A 19728-nucleotide genomic window follows, 5' to 3' on the forward strand; every position below is an offset into this window, starting at 1 on the left:
CGCATATTTTGAAAATATTTACGGTGAACAATATCGTAGAGATTCAAGATATTTTGGAGTTAATGATTCAAATTGTAAGCATGCTAATTTGTGTGTACGCGTTTAAAAACTTCTACTCAGAATAAACGATTTTTTCGACTTTTAATAAACCAATTTTAAAATATAAATATCTCTTTAAAAATTTTGAAATAAAAATCGTAAAACTTGGCGATAGGTTATTGTGGCGCATAAGATGGTCACAAATTTTATGGTAAAATATTGTTGATATCTTGTACAATAGAAAAAGAAGTTTGCAAAAACTACGCCATTATTTCAAACAATAGAAACCCCTACAAAAGTCACGTTTCGGCAAAGAACAAATAACATTGTTGACGCAATAACAAAAGAAAAAATAATAATTTTATAACTGAAATAATGAGATAGAAAGCCTTGTAAAAGTAAGGCCTCAAATAAAACTCTGATGATATAATGAGTGTAGAAAATAATAAAAATATCATATGAAACTCAACATAACATGATAATGTGCTTCAACTAGTTGTAGTTTTCATGAAGGTGCGGACAGTAAAAGAAAATCCATCAATGTAGGAGACTTGGTAAAGGGACGAGATAGACAAGTAGTATGAAGATAGCGTCGTCCTTGACTACTAAGAGTGAGCTACAAAAACATATGTAAACACTTTTATAAGCAAAACAAGACCTTGAATCTATATTATTAATCCTTTACAAGTACATGTCTCTTTTCTTTCATGTATACATGGTGTAACATTATTAATGTATAAACATAACCAAACAAGCCAAGAGGAGATTTTCTTTTCCTCTTTAAACATATACCTTTCAAAAGTGCAAACATAAACACAAAAGGAATCGATCATAATCTTCATCAATAATCACCAACTGAAGCTGATAGACTCGAAGTGAAGGTTATCTTCCAGACCAGCTGAACATATTCGAGCCACATCTCCACGCATTTGCCTAGGCCCAGACGCAAGAACTCCAATGCTCCTCTCCTTCCTCTCAAACAAGATTCCTATCAAAAGGAATTCAACACATATAAGCAAGAAATAACTCAAGAAGATTAATCAATATATTGAACTTACTCTTGAGGTCAGGCCTTTCACCATAGTGAACTGCTGTGGACTCGAGAAGTGATTCATGAGGAAGAGACTCCAATTCCCTTTCCTCAGCTCCAACAACGAAACAAGGTGAAGCCATCGGTGTCGCTCCTTCGACGTTCAGGATTTGATTTGTATCACGACCGAGCTGCTTCTTGTTCCAATAAAACGCCGCACTTGAAATGAGCGAAATAGATGCGCATATGAGAACCATGTTGAGAAGAGCACGGGAAGTGTAAGAGTAGATATCATTCGTGTTGTGGTCGATCGGGTATATGTAGTATCGGGTCATGATACCCATGAAGATGAGGAACGTTACGAAAGATGAACATATGATGACCGAAAGCCACAGCCAACCGTTGGGACCGAGAACGGGAGCGATCGGAGCATCCGAGGGGGCTGGTTTGAGATACACGGTTCGAACAGATGCTTTTGTTAGGGTTCCTGGTGGCGGCGGTTGCTTTTGTCTGGTGACATAGGCCTCGATTCTGAGGTTGAAGTTGGAGGGAATTGTAGGAGAACCGGAAGATGGGAGGATGAGCTCGAGCATTGTGAGGTCCGAGGAGTTTTTGAATATAGCGATGAGGAGGATATCAGGTGTTTTTAGGGTTTCGCTAAGGAAGATGAGCTCTCTTATTATGGAGATGAACGGGGTTATGCCACTCCCTCCGCTCACCATTATCAGAGAATCATGACTGTGAAGTTATGATATGAATTGTTATAATTTCAAATAAAACTCGGAAATGTAAGTTTATGGTAATTAAATTCAATGTACATACCTTAAAAAGCGGTTTGAAACGGGTCCATAAGGTCCTTCGACGGAAACATCGAGTCGATCTACCAAAGACTGACTAGAGAGCGTCTTAAAAAGCTTTCTTGACCAATTTCCGTCACATTTAATAATGACGCTTAGTTTCTCGGGTTCGAGACTGCTGCTGGAGGCGACGGTGAAAGGATGCCATTGTATCTTGGAGATGCTTGACACATTCAAGAACATTATGCTTGTGGGATTATAGTTTAGACCTAATAATTTTTTTTTCAAAAGAAGGAGAAACAAATGAATTATCATAACTCGATTATTTATGACAAATATATGTCATGACTCGATTGTATTTGGTTTCTGACTTCATCATCATGTGTGACGAATGAAGGATCTATTTTACTGCAAAGTTGTAACGGTAACTCAAAATATTTTGTATATATATATATATATTTAACGAAGTGACCATGTAAATTTTACAAAATATTATTATCACTATAGTCCGGGTAGATTTTGTGAAAAGTTTTAACTTGAATAAATTTTAAATCTTATCTCCATTGTTGTTGTTCTTGTATGTGACTAATGAAAAAAAAAAGTATAATTTCAGCAAAAGTCATAAGATAGTTATGCGTACCTCGGGTCTTGGAGAAGTCGAGTTGCACGACATCACACGGAAGGAGACGAGCGGAAACCAATCTAACGGAACTTCTTGACTGCAAGAAACGAAGAAAGCGGTCTACGAGAAATAGAGAGAAGCCCGGGAGCATTATACAAGGGAAGGCAAGGCCAACGTGTAAGACAAAGAAGATGACGAAAAGAGCATAAAGTTGGTGTGTGTAGAAGAAGAGCTCAAACGCCTTTCGTCTTATTCGAGGAATCGCGGTCACCCACATTGCCAACCCACACAACAAAGCTATCTCTCCGGCTAGGTTTGAAAAATCATGCTTTGCCCATTTCAACATCTGCCAAAACCAATTCATCTTCGAGTTTACTAACTTGTAATTACTTAATTGTACTTATACAAACTTCTCTTTTAAAAAATTTAAATGTATCACCTCGGATGATTGGTTTGTGGCGGCCCAATATACTATATAGCAAATTCCATGTGCGGTGTAGAAGATAAGGGTGAGGTGGCCGAGCCATATATGGTACTTGACGCTAGATTCCGACGTCAACCCGATTATGGGGAGAATGGATGATCCTCGAGTAACCGGATAGAAGAGAAATGACAGCATTATATTCCCAACAAGTCCTAGCCTTAGACCCGCATTCTCCAACTTTTCTTCCCACCTATGTATGGAATTAGATTTATCAACAAACTAAATCAATAATTAATAGGAAAACAATAAATAATTAAATTTGAGTAGATTACATCTTATGGCCAGACTTTTGAAGCGAATTTGGAGTGATAGTGACAAAGGAATTGTGCAAGTAGGTGGCTAGAGACCACGTGAGGAGAACAATGAACATAAAAAAGAAAGCAAACTCGATACGAGACACTATTCCGAGCCCTTTCATAACCATGGGCCGCTTCCATGCACCTCCCAACCGCAATCTCGACTTGCTTTTCTCATTCTCACTGTATTTCATTCATTCATTTTCGTTAGTTCGTTTATTATTTTTATCTTGTTTTCAAATAATGTAACATAAACATAAATTTATATGTATATATACATATACCTTTGGAGTATATGATTGTTTTTGGCACCCAAGTGGAGATAGAAACCTCCCATGATAGCAACCAATAGAACTGGAAAAGTGTACACTAATATGACAGGACCTGCGCAAGCAAAAGGTGCACAATAAAATATGTTACAAATTAAAAATAATATATTTAACAACTTGTATTAATTTGTAGTGTAATTTACTGATTGATATATGTTATAAATAAATTATGTCATGATGAGTACTTGTAAAGAATGTTTGATAACTAAGGATGGTGTGAAGGAAAAAGAATTAACCTTGATTTCCAAAGTAAGTTGAATTAGCATTGATTCGCATTAGGGGAAGCCAGTTTTGCCGGTAAAGATTAGTGGGAGTCATGAACCAGATGAATATATATCCTATGAAGATTATCACCACCATTGCCATAATTGAAGCTCTAATGACATAGTTTATGATTCCTCGTTCGGAGTTTGATGATATCGATCTCTTCATGATATCTTGTTGATGAACTGCAGAGAAGGTGATATTGATGAAGAATGATGAGATTGCTAGTTGAGAGTAAATCATATATATAGATATTAAGGGATGCATGATGACATGGCACAAAGTTGAATTTTAAACATGACTTGAGTGTGAATTGTGTAGGGGTTTTCTAGATCAGCGTGATTCATGTCTCCCAATATGCTGCTCAGACCACGGCGTTTTCTCATGTACATCTATGTTGTTTTGATTTAGTGTGAAATTAGGATAATCACAATTCATATGTATATATATAAACCAAAAGAAACAAAAAGAAAAAAATGATTATTAACTCAAATAGTAAAATATTATCTGTCCACAAATTTAGGATCCATTCAACTTTTTTTTGAAAATAAATAGGAAAACGGATTAAGTATGTAACCCGCAAACACCCTTAATCAAGACGCAAAACTTGCCATTTGACGGGATCGAACCCATAAACACCCTTAAGACCATCTCCAACCCACAAACCCATTCTCAAACCCAAAATGTAATAAACATCACATTAAACACTAATTCATCTCCAACCCAAAAACCCATTTCCAAACTCAAAATAATATTCTTAAAATATTCCTTTCTTACACTAACTTTTTAACTTTATTAATATTATCTAATATATTTATCAACTTTACATATTTAACCCTAATCTTTTCTCATTCCTTTAATAAAATTAATTATATATCTTTTCACAATAATTTTTTTTAATTTATTTTTTATGTTTATTCGTATTGTTTAAAATTATAAATTTATAATTTATAAAATATAACGTAAAAATATATAATAAAATATAAATATAAAATAAATTAAATAAAATTTCAAATATATTACAATTTAATGATTTAATTATACATTTAAAAAATATTATAACCTTTTATCTTAAAATTAAAAATTAAAGGAGCATATAATTTATATAAACAAGTTTAATATATAATTAAAATGTTTATATATTTGAAGAACTTAAATAAAATTTTTAAAAAAATTATGCAGGATGAACAGCAAATACGCATATATGCGTTTCTGTCCGGAGAGAGATTGCATTCTCATTTTGCAGAACCCGTTTGCCGTTCGGTTGGAGAAAAATTGGAGCTTCATTTTGCGTTTGCAGTCCGGTTGGAGACGCCCTAATCCAAAATTTATTTGGAACATTGTGAATTAATTAACTAAAAGCTGCACTAACATGGTTGATCACAAGCCACACCAAGTATATACAAGTTTCCCGCTTCATCGGAACTTTTTATAACATGTTGGAGATCAAAACGCATACATGATTCAAACTTACAAAACCGCACCTAATTTGGATAATCTAATCGCTTCATCATGCACATCAATTCTCAAGAATTGTTTAAAAGCTTTAATGTAAGATTACTCATTTTGACATGTAAGAAAATTGTTTTGTGTTGATTTATCAATCAGTTTGTACCCATAAATGTCTTAATTTGTTATCTTTGTTGTTTGCCTTCTCTATTAGTTGAGAACACTAAAAGAGAAAAAGGTACCGCTTCTAGGGTTTGTAGACCATGACATGGCAATGGATCCCAATGATGAACTACCTTTGAGAGGACTAGAGTAGCCATTCTGATCAGGTTTGGAGTGTCCTAAGCAAGAAAAATAAATTTAATTTTATTTTTATTTCACTAGATATATTTTATGTTATGTTGAATAAATATAATAATATTATATTTTTATTAATAAAAGTAATTTAGTATAATTGTTTAAATGCTAAATTAATACATATTATGGCCTAGGGTTTAAACCTTCTTAGTATGCTAATTTTTGTTTTTTTTTTTTGTAGACAGTTGAGGGTCCAAATTGTATTACACTATTCACATACAAAGGAGTTGTGAACTATAAAAAAATAAGTTGTGACAAAATACAATTGATTAAAGAGTTAAAAATGTTTACTCTTCGTTTCTAAGTTAGAAGCAAAAGAAAAATATTAAATCAAAATAAAAAAGAAACATAATGATTTTATAGTGGTATCAACAAATAAAATGATTGGAACTTCATGTTGACTTAAATTAATTACATGAGAATTTCTATTTGAAAATTTGAATTTGTTTGGTAATTTTCTCATTTTTTTAATGTTTTGTTTAGTAACATAATTTGATTACTTATTACATGTTTTTTTATTGTCATGAGTTGTCGTGTTAAACTTGTTATGTTTGATTATTTTGAATATTTCATATGTTGTTATCATTTATGTGATTTTTAATTGACTGTATGCACCCTAAGTTAGTTAAAATGCTAGTCTTTTTTTTAATGCTTAAAATAAAATTGGAAATATGCATGTAAGTTTATATATATATATATATATATATATATATATATATATATATATAATTTCGATAAAATATGAGATGGAGAAAATATATACATACAATATGCTTGTGCGATTGTCATTAGGGACCAGGATCATTTGGCTATGTCAAAAGGATATTTGTCTTTATTTCATCATAATTTGTATTAAATTTCGAGCAAAACAGTTTGTAATTTATTTTAATGTTTTATGTTCATATAAATCTTTGATTAATTAAGAAAACTTATATAATGTTGTAAGTAATTTTTTTAATATTGTATAAATGCACTAAGTTGACGTGGTTATAAATTAGTTTGTTAGGAATAGTTTATTATATATATAATAATAATATTTAATTTTATGTGTACATTCTAATGACGCAAGTACCAGAAATTTGTTTTATGTTGATAGGAATGATTGCTCTCGTATAGGAGAATTGAATGAATTTAAATATGAAATATATATATATTATGAACTCCACTTGATATAACTCAGGCATGCTCCACTTGATATAACTCAGGCATGGACCATGGCATGGTGTATCATTCTATGCCTAAATTCTTAGAGGAGATTTTTCGTTTTTTATTTTATTTTATTTTTTTTTTAATTTTTTTAATTTGTATGTTAGACATTTTCAACTAGGCATGGCAAATTTCCGGGCTTGGGGGACTCGACCAACCTGAATCGGACTCGAAGTTGTCCCGAAAAAAATGGGTTCTTAAATTACCCGAAATATCGGTTCGGAACCAATGGGCACCCGGACCTGATTTTTAAAAAATATTTTGTTTACTTATTTAACAAATTTTAACCTATTAATATATTTTTAGTTTTTATATATGTTTCAAACATAATTTTGATCAAATTTATTAAAATTTTAATATTTTAAATTATTGGATGATACATTTAAAAAAATATTGTGTATTAAGCTTAAAAAAATTATTTAATAAAAAATTATAAATAAAATAAAATAAACTGTCTATATTATATAATATATAAATTAATAATATTTTAAAAAATATATTATTTAAAAACATATATATTGTTAGAATTATCCTAAATCCTATGTGAGGAATTAAAATCTGAATGCGGTGGAAACGTAACTTAATTTGATGAATCATGAATCTTCTCTTTCTTAGACTTTGCATGGATGAAATAATTTTTTAGTCTATTTTCTTAAACTTTCCTTATATGTAATGGTTCTTCCATTTGATAAGTACGTCAATAAGTTTCTCTCTGATGATGGAGACGCAAAAGAGAATTGTTCGTACTTCAAATGTGGACTATACTGTTACATATAACCAACATTAAGTTAGTTATTATAGCTAGTTAAATTATTTCTAATTTAGCCCCTTCATAAAATTAGAAATATCACTTAGGTAACCTCACTTTATATTCATGACAAATACACTCATAATCAATAAACTTAATTTTACATTAGACCACATTATTTTGACTTATATTAAATATGATATTTTTACAATTATTTATTATACTAGTGACCCTATAAATTCTAACAATCTACCACTGGGTCACGTATATACAAAAATAAATGTATCAATTATAATGCGCCTGAAATTTTATGTCATCTCAATCATATGTTGTATAATTTTTTTTATCAATTAAACATATCAATATAGGACCAAAGAGCTCGTCGTTGTATTTAAGCACACAAATAGACTCAACAATGATCACATAAATCAATACAATTAATTGACAAATCATATCATGAATGTGAGGAATGAAAATTCCTTGCAAAGTGATCTTTTCATGTCAATTTTCAACTGATCCTACTTAACTTGAGTGAGATCATACTATAAACATAATTATACAAAGTGTAACTGAATAATACTTAATTTCTTATCAGAATAAAAAAACTTCATAAATATCTATAAAATAACTAAACCGAAAGACAACTAAACTACAAACTCCCACTGAAGTTAAGGATCGTCGATCTCTACTACACTCATATGAGCAATATTCTTATGAAAGACATTAGTCGATAAACCCGTTGTCAAGATGTTCATAACGATAGAGTTTGTACATAAATATTTTATAAAAATCTATCCACTTTTTATCATTCGTTTCATAACAAGAACTTTGATATTAGTATTACATAATTTGATACCTAGTATAATGTCACAAATTTCGCTACAATAGTGAATGAAGACATAAGTGTTTGTTTGACACATCTTTAAGAAACGACAAAACCAGTAAAAATAATAACCCGAAGTGGATTTCATACTGTTTTAGCATCCCGTAAGATCGGAGTTTGAATACTCAATGATCTCAAGACTATCCAACTTCCTATAGATGAGCATTTAATTCTTAGTTCTTTTCAAATATTTCATAAATATTGGGCTACTTAATATCAAGCAAAATTTGTGACAAACAAAATGTCACCCATATATAAAACCATAAATAGACGTTTACTCTCACTAAATATGTGATACATAAATAATCAATTAAATTCACCTCAAGACCAAAAGAGAGAATTATTATTTTGTGAAAGTTTTTTGGGAAAAAAATGGGACAACAGATTAAGTATGTAGCCTACAAACACACTTAACCATTTAACTAGGCGTAGAACTTACCGCCTAACAGGCTCGAACCCAGGAACTTAGGGTTAATATCCACCTCTTATTGCCGCTAGACTAGAAGAGTTGTAAAAATGTGGCAACGAATTAAGTATGTAACCCACAAATACACTTAACCATTTAACCAGACATAGAACTTGCCGCTTGACGGGCTCGAACCCATGATCTTAGGGTTAATAAATTTCACATTTTTATTTTGTGAAATTTATGGTATCACTAATGATACGCTTCTTTAAGTCTATAGATTAATTTCTTTAATTTGCAAACCATATTAATTTGGTCTTTCTACACAAAGTTTTGTCATTACACCAAATCGTTTTTCAATGTCTATTTTGGTGAAGCTCCATATCAAAATATGCAACGAGTACTATAAATTGTCCTTAAAGAGTAATTCAATTAAAGTGGATTGTCATAAAGACACTTGATTTTGATGTTGCTGAGTTTGTGCTTAATGAATTTGATCAATATTGTGTTGTTACTCTTGATTTTTGAACATTATCATCAATATCAATAAAAACCTTATCAATGTCAAATCATTTTTAAAGATAAAATCATTTCTTCACTCAAATTCAATATCCTCAAAAATAAAAATATTATAGTCTCGTCTAAAAGAAAAAACTATCTTTAACTTAACATCATAAAATTTATAGCCCTTAATTATTTAGGATATTCAATAAAGTAGTTGGTCACATTTATAAACTTAAGTAACAACTAAATTCAAATAATGATTTATCCAATCTCAAAATACTTAATGCAATATTAATATCAAGTCTTTGGAAAGTAATATTAATTGCTAATAGTATTTTGGTACTGTAATGATCAAACATTAATAATAAGACATGTCAAATAATAAATTTATCTTTGGATAAATTAATTTTTCACATAAATAAGACTTATAATTATTACATATTTACCATCACAAGTATTGATCCAATTCCGTTAATTAATTATCAGACTTTAGGCAAATAATATAATCACATGAATTATACAATACTACCATTCAAAATTGTCTTGAATTAATTTCAACCAATATTGTCACTTTGGTGAGTATTTGTATCAATCATACAATCCAAATAATGAACAATAATATAATTATTTTAAATTTAAATGTCATTGTATATAACTCAAATAAATAATATATAAGTTATCAAAGAAACATGTAATTTATTTTATAATAAAAAATACATAGGCCAACAATAATATCATTAATTCTTTAATTTGAAATTGTTAATGTTTTATATTAATTAAATAAATAATAAATCTTCAAGATTTATTTAACAATTTTTCAAATATTATTATGCCGAAATCCAATTATTCATTAATTTATTAATAATCATTAACCTTCTTAATCTTTTAATCCTAAAATAAAAGATATAATTAAAATTTTATTATTATATATTATTCCTTAACTCTCTCTTTAATATACAATATATATTATATATTATTTAATTCCTTTAACAACACATTCTTCCTTTAACAATACTTAAAATTGAATAATTAATTAATCTTCAAATCTTCAATTTCCTCAATATAAACAAATAAGGTAATCAATCATATCTTCAATTTCCTCAATTTAAACAGATATTGTAATCAATATAGTGAAATTTCATATCATTGATATATCATATCTACTCCCAAATCAAAGGAAATATTCATAAATCTAAGAAAATATCATAAATCTTTATATTCCTTATTTTGATATTATCCACAAATCAATATATTTATATATTTCGAAAAAAATGTTTTTAAAATTATCTTAATTCATCCATATAGATTAATGAGAGAAAATTTAAATATTCATAAATTTAGAATTTATCTTGATGATTGCTTAATTTGAGAGAAATCAAATATTCCTTAATCTATTAATTTATCGTAAATCTTAACCCATATATAACTATGGGTAGGGAAAATTACCGATATTAAAAATATATCAAAAATAATATATCGACTGTACCGTAATTATTGATACGGTAAAGGTATGCGCGATTTTTAAAATTTTGGTATATTGAGATATACCGAAATACCGTAATAGTATTTATAAGTTAATATATATATATATAAATATATATATAATACTTAATAATTAAATAAATTTGAAATTAATTTAATTATAGAAATATAATTTTTGAATAATATCAAAATATAATTATACTGAAATATTATTTAATATATGCAATCTCTACCTTATCGATGTGATTGATTTTTTTATAAAATTAATATAATTTTTAGGTATCAAAGGTATAATAGAGATACGGTACCGAAAATAAGGTATACCGAAATTAAGGTAAGGTAAATGTATGAATTTTTTGTATACCGAAATTAAGATATATCGAAACAAGGTATACCGAAATCAAGGTAAGGTAAAGGTATGCATTTTTTACATACCGAAATTTTAGGTAAGGTATAAGGTATGAATAAAATATTAAGGTATACCGTACCGACCCACCCTATATATAACTGTTCATTTTTAACGAGAGTTGACGAGAGAATCTAAATATACATAGATCAAGGAACTTAACCAAACCTCAATAAATCTCATAAATCTAGGATAAATCTTTATACCAAGTTTATTTGAAATTATCACAAATCAATATATATATATATATATATATATATATATATATATATATATATATATTCCTAATAACATACTTTTATTATCCATTCAATGCATATAAATTTGCATGCATATTAATTTCATGCATACATATATATATCTACAACATATAATTTTCTCACATAATTAAATTAGGATGACTCTAATACCAATTGTTAGATTTATTCTAATTAGATCCTAATATAATCTAATATAATGTGTGAGAAATTAAAATTTGAATGCGATAGAAGCATACCTTAATTCATTGTTCTGAATCTTCTCTTTCCTTGTAATAGAAAAGTCTTTAATCTCTCATTTTTTAGACTTTCCTTATATGGAATGGTTATTCCATTTGATAAGTTGGTCAATAACTTTCTCTCTCTATTGATGGGGACGCAAATGACAATTATCCGTACTTCAAATAAGGACCATTACCGTTACATATAGGGTTGTAAATGAATCAAATACTTTTGATTCTATTCGGTATTCGTATTCGTAATTTTGTGATTCGAATTCGAATAAAAATATTCGATTCGATTGGACTAATAAACGAATACGAATACAAAATCAAGATATTCGATTAGGTATTCGCTAATATTCGATTAAATATTCGATTATATATATATACCGTTTTATTAATTTTAATTTTATAAATATTATTTATTCTAAAACCCTAGTACATATATACATTTTTCGGTTGAAAACTTGAAACCCACATTAAAAAAAATCGAATCGAATACTCAAATCAGATCGAATAATACGAATATCAATTTCAAATCGAATACGAATCACATTAATTATTCGAAAAAATTTCGAATACGAATACGAATATTCAAATAGTTTCACGAATACGAATCGAATACAGTAATATTCGCTTCGCTTCGATTCGTTTACAACCCTAGTTATATATAACCAACATTAAGTTAGTTATTATAGTTAGGTTTTTTCTAATTTAGCCCCTTCATAAAATTAGAAATACCATTTAGACATTCTCACTTTATATTCATGAAAAATACATCCATAAGCCATAAACTTAATTTCACATTAAATCATATTTTTTTTGAAAAACGGTTAAAACCATTTCATTAAAAACCCAAAAATGGGAGTGTCAGAAATCAAAGATAGACAAACCCTAGCTATAGGGACAAACCGAGCTTGGAGCTGAGGTGGGTTTAAGCCCACCCCTAACTCATTCATAATTTTTTTTTGGGAAAACGGTTAATACCATTTCATTATAATCCCAAAAGTGGGAGAGTCAAAAATCAAAGGTAGACAAACCCTAGCTATTATTAAGGATGACAATTAAAAGACCCTAAAAAACTGATTAGTAACATTCATACATTCTAAAAAACAGAGATTACAAACATAAAAGACTATATTTAAACCTAACTATCCCAACCTGGGATTTTTGCATTCCATATATTTTCATTGAGATGCATTATTCCCCTTTCTCTTACTCTTCCTCTAACGATAAAAGGAGATTGTATTGAAGAGGATGATGAGTATTGTTGATTCTCATTTTGAAATCTATCTTTGTACGAGCCCGTTTTGATTTGATAGAAAGAATTATTTCTGAGATTTTCAGGCTTTTACCTTTATTATCTTCACTTTGAATTTCTGTATTCTTGTCTTCATTATCTTCATCTTCAGCTTCAGACTCCACATCGGTTTTGGAATCTTCTTTATCGGCTTTAGAATTCTCTATTTTAGCTTTAAAATTCTGGGTGTTTTCCTCTTGAGTTTCCTCAACAACAACTTGATGTTCATCTTCCATTTTCATCCTAATCATTTGCATTACAGAAAATTTTCTTTTCCTCTTCACCTTGATTCCCTTTACTTTATTTATTTCTCTTTTTATCTTTTTCTTAGAAGCCTTCTAGCTTTCTACCTCTGTGTTTTCCTCATTTTTGTCTTTTTTATCACCATCCTTAACTTCCACAATATGCTATTCCATTCTTGATTCTTCCGTTTCATTTTTATGCTTTTTTTCTTCCTGGGCTTTCACGATTTTATATTCTTTCTCAATTGTTTTTGTATATTTAGCACTAACATGTTGGAAAGTAATGCAGAAAGCACACATGTTTGGCCTCCATTCATATGTGATTTTTATGACTATGGGACTTTCCATTCCTATCAACAACTTTCATGTTATTTGGCAGTGTACTTTGAGGATACACTTCAATGCTTATTCTAGCAAAAGTAAGGTGCTCTCCTTCCTCTGTAATTGGGTCAATATATAATGGTTTCCCCAATAGACTAGCAAAGTGACTTAGAGCTTTTGCATTATACATGTGTATTGGGATGTTCCTAAGTTTGAACCATATTTGAGCTGTTTCCTTTGGCTTGTTTAGAAGGCTCAATTATTCAGACCAACTCTCCAACTTCATACAGTTGGATCCAATATAAGTATGCCCAATTTTCAAAATATCATCCAAGTTCGTTCGCTTTTTGAATTGTAAAAAATAGAGATCATGGATGTTTGTAGAAACCTTCTCCAGTCCCTTTTGCTCCCATTGTTCATTAGTGATTCCTTAGTGTTTGGAAAAGATACATAGTTCTTTCCTATGTAGTTCCCAACAACTACATTTTCCCATTCTTTGACGCATTTTTCCTCCACTTCAGTGGACAATTTAAATTCAAAAGAAGAGTTAGAGAATCTCAACTTTTATTTTAAACTCACCCAAATAGATTCGACCTTTGTTTGAATGATCTTCTGCTTTCGTTTCTGCATTCTTTTTCTAGACTTCATTTACATTTCAGTTAGATTTGCTCTTGATAGTATAGGTCTTTGATTTTGGGACTTCATTAGCTCCCTCATTATTTCCACTGTCTAGTATACTATCTTTTCGTATTCTTCCTTTTTCAGTAGGTTCCAATATTGAAGATAATGTATATTCAATTGGATGGTTGTTTGCTGTATTTTCTTTTTGTTGAGCACAATCTCTCCTTTCTTTTCATGCATTAGTGGTTTTATGATTTGATTTTTAAGTCCAAAGAGATTTACTCTTTCATTATATCCAACCTTCTATATTCTTTCATTTTCGCCCTGTTTTCCTGGTGCATTTTATATATATATAAATTTAGAGATTAAGTATCCAATGAGGTTCTTAGGCATTGTTTGAGAGAAAGAAGAAACAGAGGTTAAATATATTTATTTTATTTTGTTTTGTTTTATTTGAATGATTGTTTAGATTTTGATTATGTTTTAGATTTTGTTTGATATAGTTTTTAGTATTTTTATAACTCGGTTATTTTTTTATCTTTCAATTTATTTATTTTCTTTATATTCAAATCATATTTTATAATAAATAATTATTTTATTGAATGATTATTTAGATTTTAATTATGTTTTAAATTTTGTTTATATAGTTTTTAGTATTTTTATAATTCCGGTATTTTTTATCTTTCAATTTATTTATTTTCTTTATATTCAAATCATATTTTATTTAATAATTATATTAAAGTAGTATAATCTTTGAAAAATAATAATATTATTATTATTTACATAATAGATATTTTGACCTTTTTTTAATTATATCTTATGATTATTTTTAATTATATATTATTATTTTATTTATTTATTTTTGAGTTAATTCCAAAATATTATATTGTATTTTTCTATAAGTCTATCATAACGATGACAGGTAAGAACTCGATGTTCAATAAAAATATATATAAGAAAGTCTTTCAATAAAAATTAATTATTTTTATGATAATCAATTATTATTTTATTTATTTATATTTAATAACAAATGTCATGCTATAATTATATTTAAATGTTGGTATATAATTAGTAATAAGTGTGATTACTTATTTGATTGGACAATTTTTTTTATTATTTTATAGGTTACAAATTGAGTTTAAAATATTTTTATTACATTTAATTATATAAAAACTTAATTAAAATTTTGCTTTATTAAATTTAATTCGATTTCATAACATATATTTTTTATTATTCCTTTATATATAAGAATAACTCTCCTTCGGAGTAAATCTAGGTTAGGGCTAAGAATGACTTTAAAAAAATAAAATTTATAGTTGAAGAGGGACATAACTCCTTAATAATTTTTTTTCATTTTTATTCATTATTTTCTTTGTATAAATCTAAAAAAAATGTTAAATCGACGTACATCCCTCGTTAAATTTATAATTTTATTATTATTTTATTCAATCCCACCCAAATTTTTTTTAACCCATTTAAATTTATTTTCAAGCCCACCCTAACTGTAATTCCTGAGTTCGTCCCTGCCTAGCTATGATTAAGGATGACAATTAAAATATCCTAAAAAAACAGATTAGTAACATTCATACATTCTAAAAAACAGAGATTACAAACATAAAAGACTACATTCAAACCTAACCATCCCAGTCAGGGATTTTCGCATGCCATCTATTTTCATTGAGATGCATTATTCCCTTCCTCTAACGATAAAATGAGATTGTATTAAAGAGGATGATGAGTATTGTTGTTTCTCATTTTTAATTCTCTTTTTGTACGAGCCCGTTCTGATTTGATAGAAAGAATTGTTTCTAATAATTTCAGGGCTTTTACCTTTGTTATCTTCAACTTAAATTTCTATATCTGGCTTCCTTATCTTCAGCTTCAGACTCCACATCAGTTTTGAAATCTTCTTTATCGGCTTTAGAATTCTCTGTTTTAACTTGAAATTTTGGGTGTTTTCCTCTTGAATTACCTCAACAACAAGTTGAGGTTCATCTTCCATTTTCATCAAAATCCTTTGCATTACAGAAAATTTTCTTTTCCACTTCACCTTGATTCCCTTCACTTTCTTTCTTTTGTTGATTTCCTTTTTCTTAGAATCCTTCTTGCTTTCTTCCTCTGCATTTTCCTCATTTTCTATTTTTTATCACTATCATTGACTTTCACAATATGCTCTTCCATTCTTGATTCTTCCGTTTTATTTTCTTGCTTTTTTGCTTCATGAATTTTCATGATTTTCTGTTCTTCCTCAATTGCTTTTGCACATTTAGTACTAACATGTTGAAAAGTATTGCAAAAAGCACACCTGTTTGACCCTATTCATATGAGTTTTCCAGGACTATGGGCTTTCCCTTTCTATCAAAAAAATGTCATATTCTTTGGCAGTGTACTTTGAAGATGAACTTAATGCTTATTCTAGAAAATGTAAGGTGTAATCCTCCCTCTGTAATTGGGTCAATATACAATAGTTTCCCCAATAGACTAGCAAAGTGACTTAGAGCTTCTACATTATACATGTGTACTAGGATGTTCTTAAGTGTGAACTATATTTGAGTTGTTTCCTTTGGCTTGTTTAGAAGACTCAATTATTCAGACCATCTCTACAACTTCATACAGTTGGATCCAATATAAGTATGCCCAATTTTCAGAATATCATCCAAGTTCGTTCTCCTTTTGAATTATAGAAAATAAAGATCATGAATGTTTGCAGAAACCTTCTCTAGTCTCTTTTCTCTCATTATTTCATTAGTGATTCTTAGTGTCTAGGAAAGATATACGATTCTTTCCTATGTAGTTCCCAACAACTACATTTTCCAATTTATTGACGCATTTTTCCTCCACTTTAGTGGTCAATTTAAATTCAAAAGGAGAGTTGAGAATCTCAACTTTTGTTTTTATACTCTCCTAAGTAGATTTGACCTCTATATGCATGATCTTCTGCTTTCTTTTCTGCATTCTTTTTCCAGACTTTATTTACCTTCCAATCGGAATTGTTCCTGATAGTATAGGTTTTTGATTTTGGATACTTCATTAGCTCCCACAATGTTTCCACTAACCAATTTACTTTCTTTTCGTATTCTTCCTTTTTCAGTAGGTTTCAATCTTGAAGATAATGTATATTCAATTGGATGGTTATTTGTTATATTTTCTCTTTGTTGAGCATAATCTCTTATTTTTGTATGTATCAGTAGTTTTGTGATTTGATTTTTAAGTCCAAAGAAGTTTTCTCTTTCATTATACCCAACCTTTCACATTCCTTCATTTTCTCCTGTTTTTCTGCTGCACTTTTTTAAAAATGTATATCAGTAATTGGTTTTTTATCTTTGCTGCATTCCTATTTTTCATTGATAATTTCTTTAGCAATCCTATCTATCTCTTTTTCAGCTACCTCCCTTAAACCTTCCATCACAAATTCTCTTACTTCCTTATTCTTATTGTTTTTCTTTCTTGCTATTTTGATGAATAGCAGAACACAACAACAAAATAGAGTAATAACAGAATAAGGTACACTAGAAATCCTAACATTCCAACCAAGATTTGTAGATGAATGAACGACCTAGTTATTAAAGTCGATACCGTGTCGTTCATGCCGATTTTGTCGATTGTGTCGATCGTGCCAATTGTGCGCACGTTCTTGATTTGACAAATGACTCTAAGCGACTAGAAACCATGGCCACAACAAGTGAAACCGCGACCTTGATATCGTGCCGATCTTGTTGTTCTTTCCGTTTGTGCCGATCGTGTGGTTCGTGCTAATCGTACCGTGAAATCTCTAGAGTTTTTCTCTCCAAATTCTTATCAAAAAAAATAACCATCGTATGTAGATCACATTATTTTGGCTTATATATATATCAAAAAATTTGTAATCAAGCGACGTTTCAAGCCTGATCTCTATCCTATATCTTTCTTCTAACTGGAACCAAAAATCAAATTAATTATCCGAACTAAATGGTTCGGGTAGCTGAATCAAATTAATTACCCGAACCAAATGGTTCGGTGCCTTCGGGTACCCGACTTGACGGGAAACATTGCCATGCCTATTTTCAACTTGTTACTCTTGTAACTCATCATGGCCTGTTTGATTTGGGGATTTTAAGGAATTTTTGATTTTATTTTAAAAAGTTTTTCTTAGTTATGAGTTATTTGATATTTTTTAAGATAAATTATTAAATATTTTTTATATTTAAAATTTAAATTTAATAGAAGTAAAGTAAGAGTATTTTTATACTTTTATTAATGAATTAAATAATTTAATAATTAAAATGATAATGATATGGTAGATAAATAAATAAAAAACTCAAAATAAACTAAATAAATTTATAATAATTTATGTATTTATAATAGTAAGTTTAAAAAAGAAGTTGGACTTAATTAATAGGAGATAATAAAATAATTAATTTATTAATTTTTTTGTTTGTTTGGATTATGTGGACATGACAACTACTTTTTATTAGTTATTAATATTTTATTATACCCCTTCAAACCATAATGTAGAGCACATTTTCTGAGTTTACTGCGTAAGGATAATTGACGAGAACAAACCTTAGAAGGAGCTATCGGTGCTAATATTGGCATGTTTGGAACAATAATGAAAAACAACTGATTAGTTTTTCTACTAGGCATTATTTTTTCTTAAAAAAATGAAATGAATAAATACTCATGGTAACCATTCAGCCGACAGAATTAGTAATATTTTCTGTGATCTAAACAATAAAATAGAGATATAAAGATTGTAAATACTAGTATTGTACTAAGTAAGTGATGGTATTATTTGCATTCATGATCTTGATGGAGTAATGGCTGATGAATTAGTTGAATTTGAAGAGGGTCTACCCAATGCTAGATGTAGAGGCGCATAATATATCGATATGAACATCATAAACGGTCCCGTAATAAAATCCCGTAATAAAACCAGCTATTGTTGATACCTTCTTCTGGGTTTTTCTTCTCACCATTCCATAACCTAAGCTTGGAGAAGGAAGAGATAAGAGGGCTCTATGGAGAATGTGGTCATAAATCCAAAATAGAGTCCGACCACAACGACCAAATTGATTATCTTCATGCATAAGGATACTAGATTATCTAATTGAAAAGATTTAAAAACCATTCTAAACCCCGAGAGACAAAACTTTTGATAAAAATATATACCACTTGATCTTTAATAGGAATGTACTTAATGAGTTGTTGTTTATAAATAACTTTTTTCGAATAGAGTGAAAGACAATTTCAATATTCTTTGTGCGAGTATTAAATACCGAGTTGACTAATAAATGCAACATTAATATTATCACACCATAGAACCAACGAATAGCCAAGCAGATGCCAAGCACGCCGTTAGTAAGGCTAACACCCAGACTAAAGCACATGCTAACAGAAGGGCCCAAGACGTCCAATATAGACAAAACGAGGACGAAATGCCTAAACCACACCCAACACACGTTCACAATCAGACTTCTTCTTCATC

The 19728-nt window shown here is 29.3% G+C and overlaps 1 protein-coding gene across 1 annotated transcript; it reads right to left on the minus strand.

The window, feature by feature from the left end:
- Positions 1-867: 867 nt before the first annotated feature.
- Positions 868-4049, minus strand: LOC124940236 (ferric reduction oxidase 2-like). Its single transcript, XM_047480732.1, has 8 exons — positions 3834-4049; positions 3553-3652; positions 3245-3451; positions 2928-3162; positions 2507-2834; positions 1892-2135; positions 1098-1807; positions 868-1027 (listed from the first exon to the last, which is right to left on the minus strand). The coding sequence occupies exons 1-8, from the start codon at positions 4027-4029 to the stop codon at positions 888-890; spliced, it is 2160 nt and encodes a 719-aa protein (XP_047336688.1). The 5' UTR covers positions 4030-4049; the 3' UTR covers positions 868-887.
- Positions 4050-19728: the final 15679 nt, after the last annotated feature.

This window comes from Impatiens glandulifera, chromosome 1 (assembly GCF_907164915.1).
Source record: "Impatiens glandulifera chromosome 1, dImpGla2.1, whole genome shotgun sequence".
Classification (NCBI taxonomy): Eukaryota; Viridiplantae; Streptophyta; class Magnoliopsida; order Ericales; family Balsaminaceae; genus Impatiens; species Impatiens glandulifera.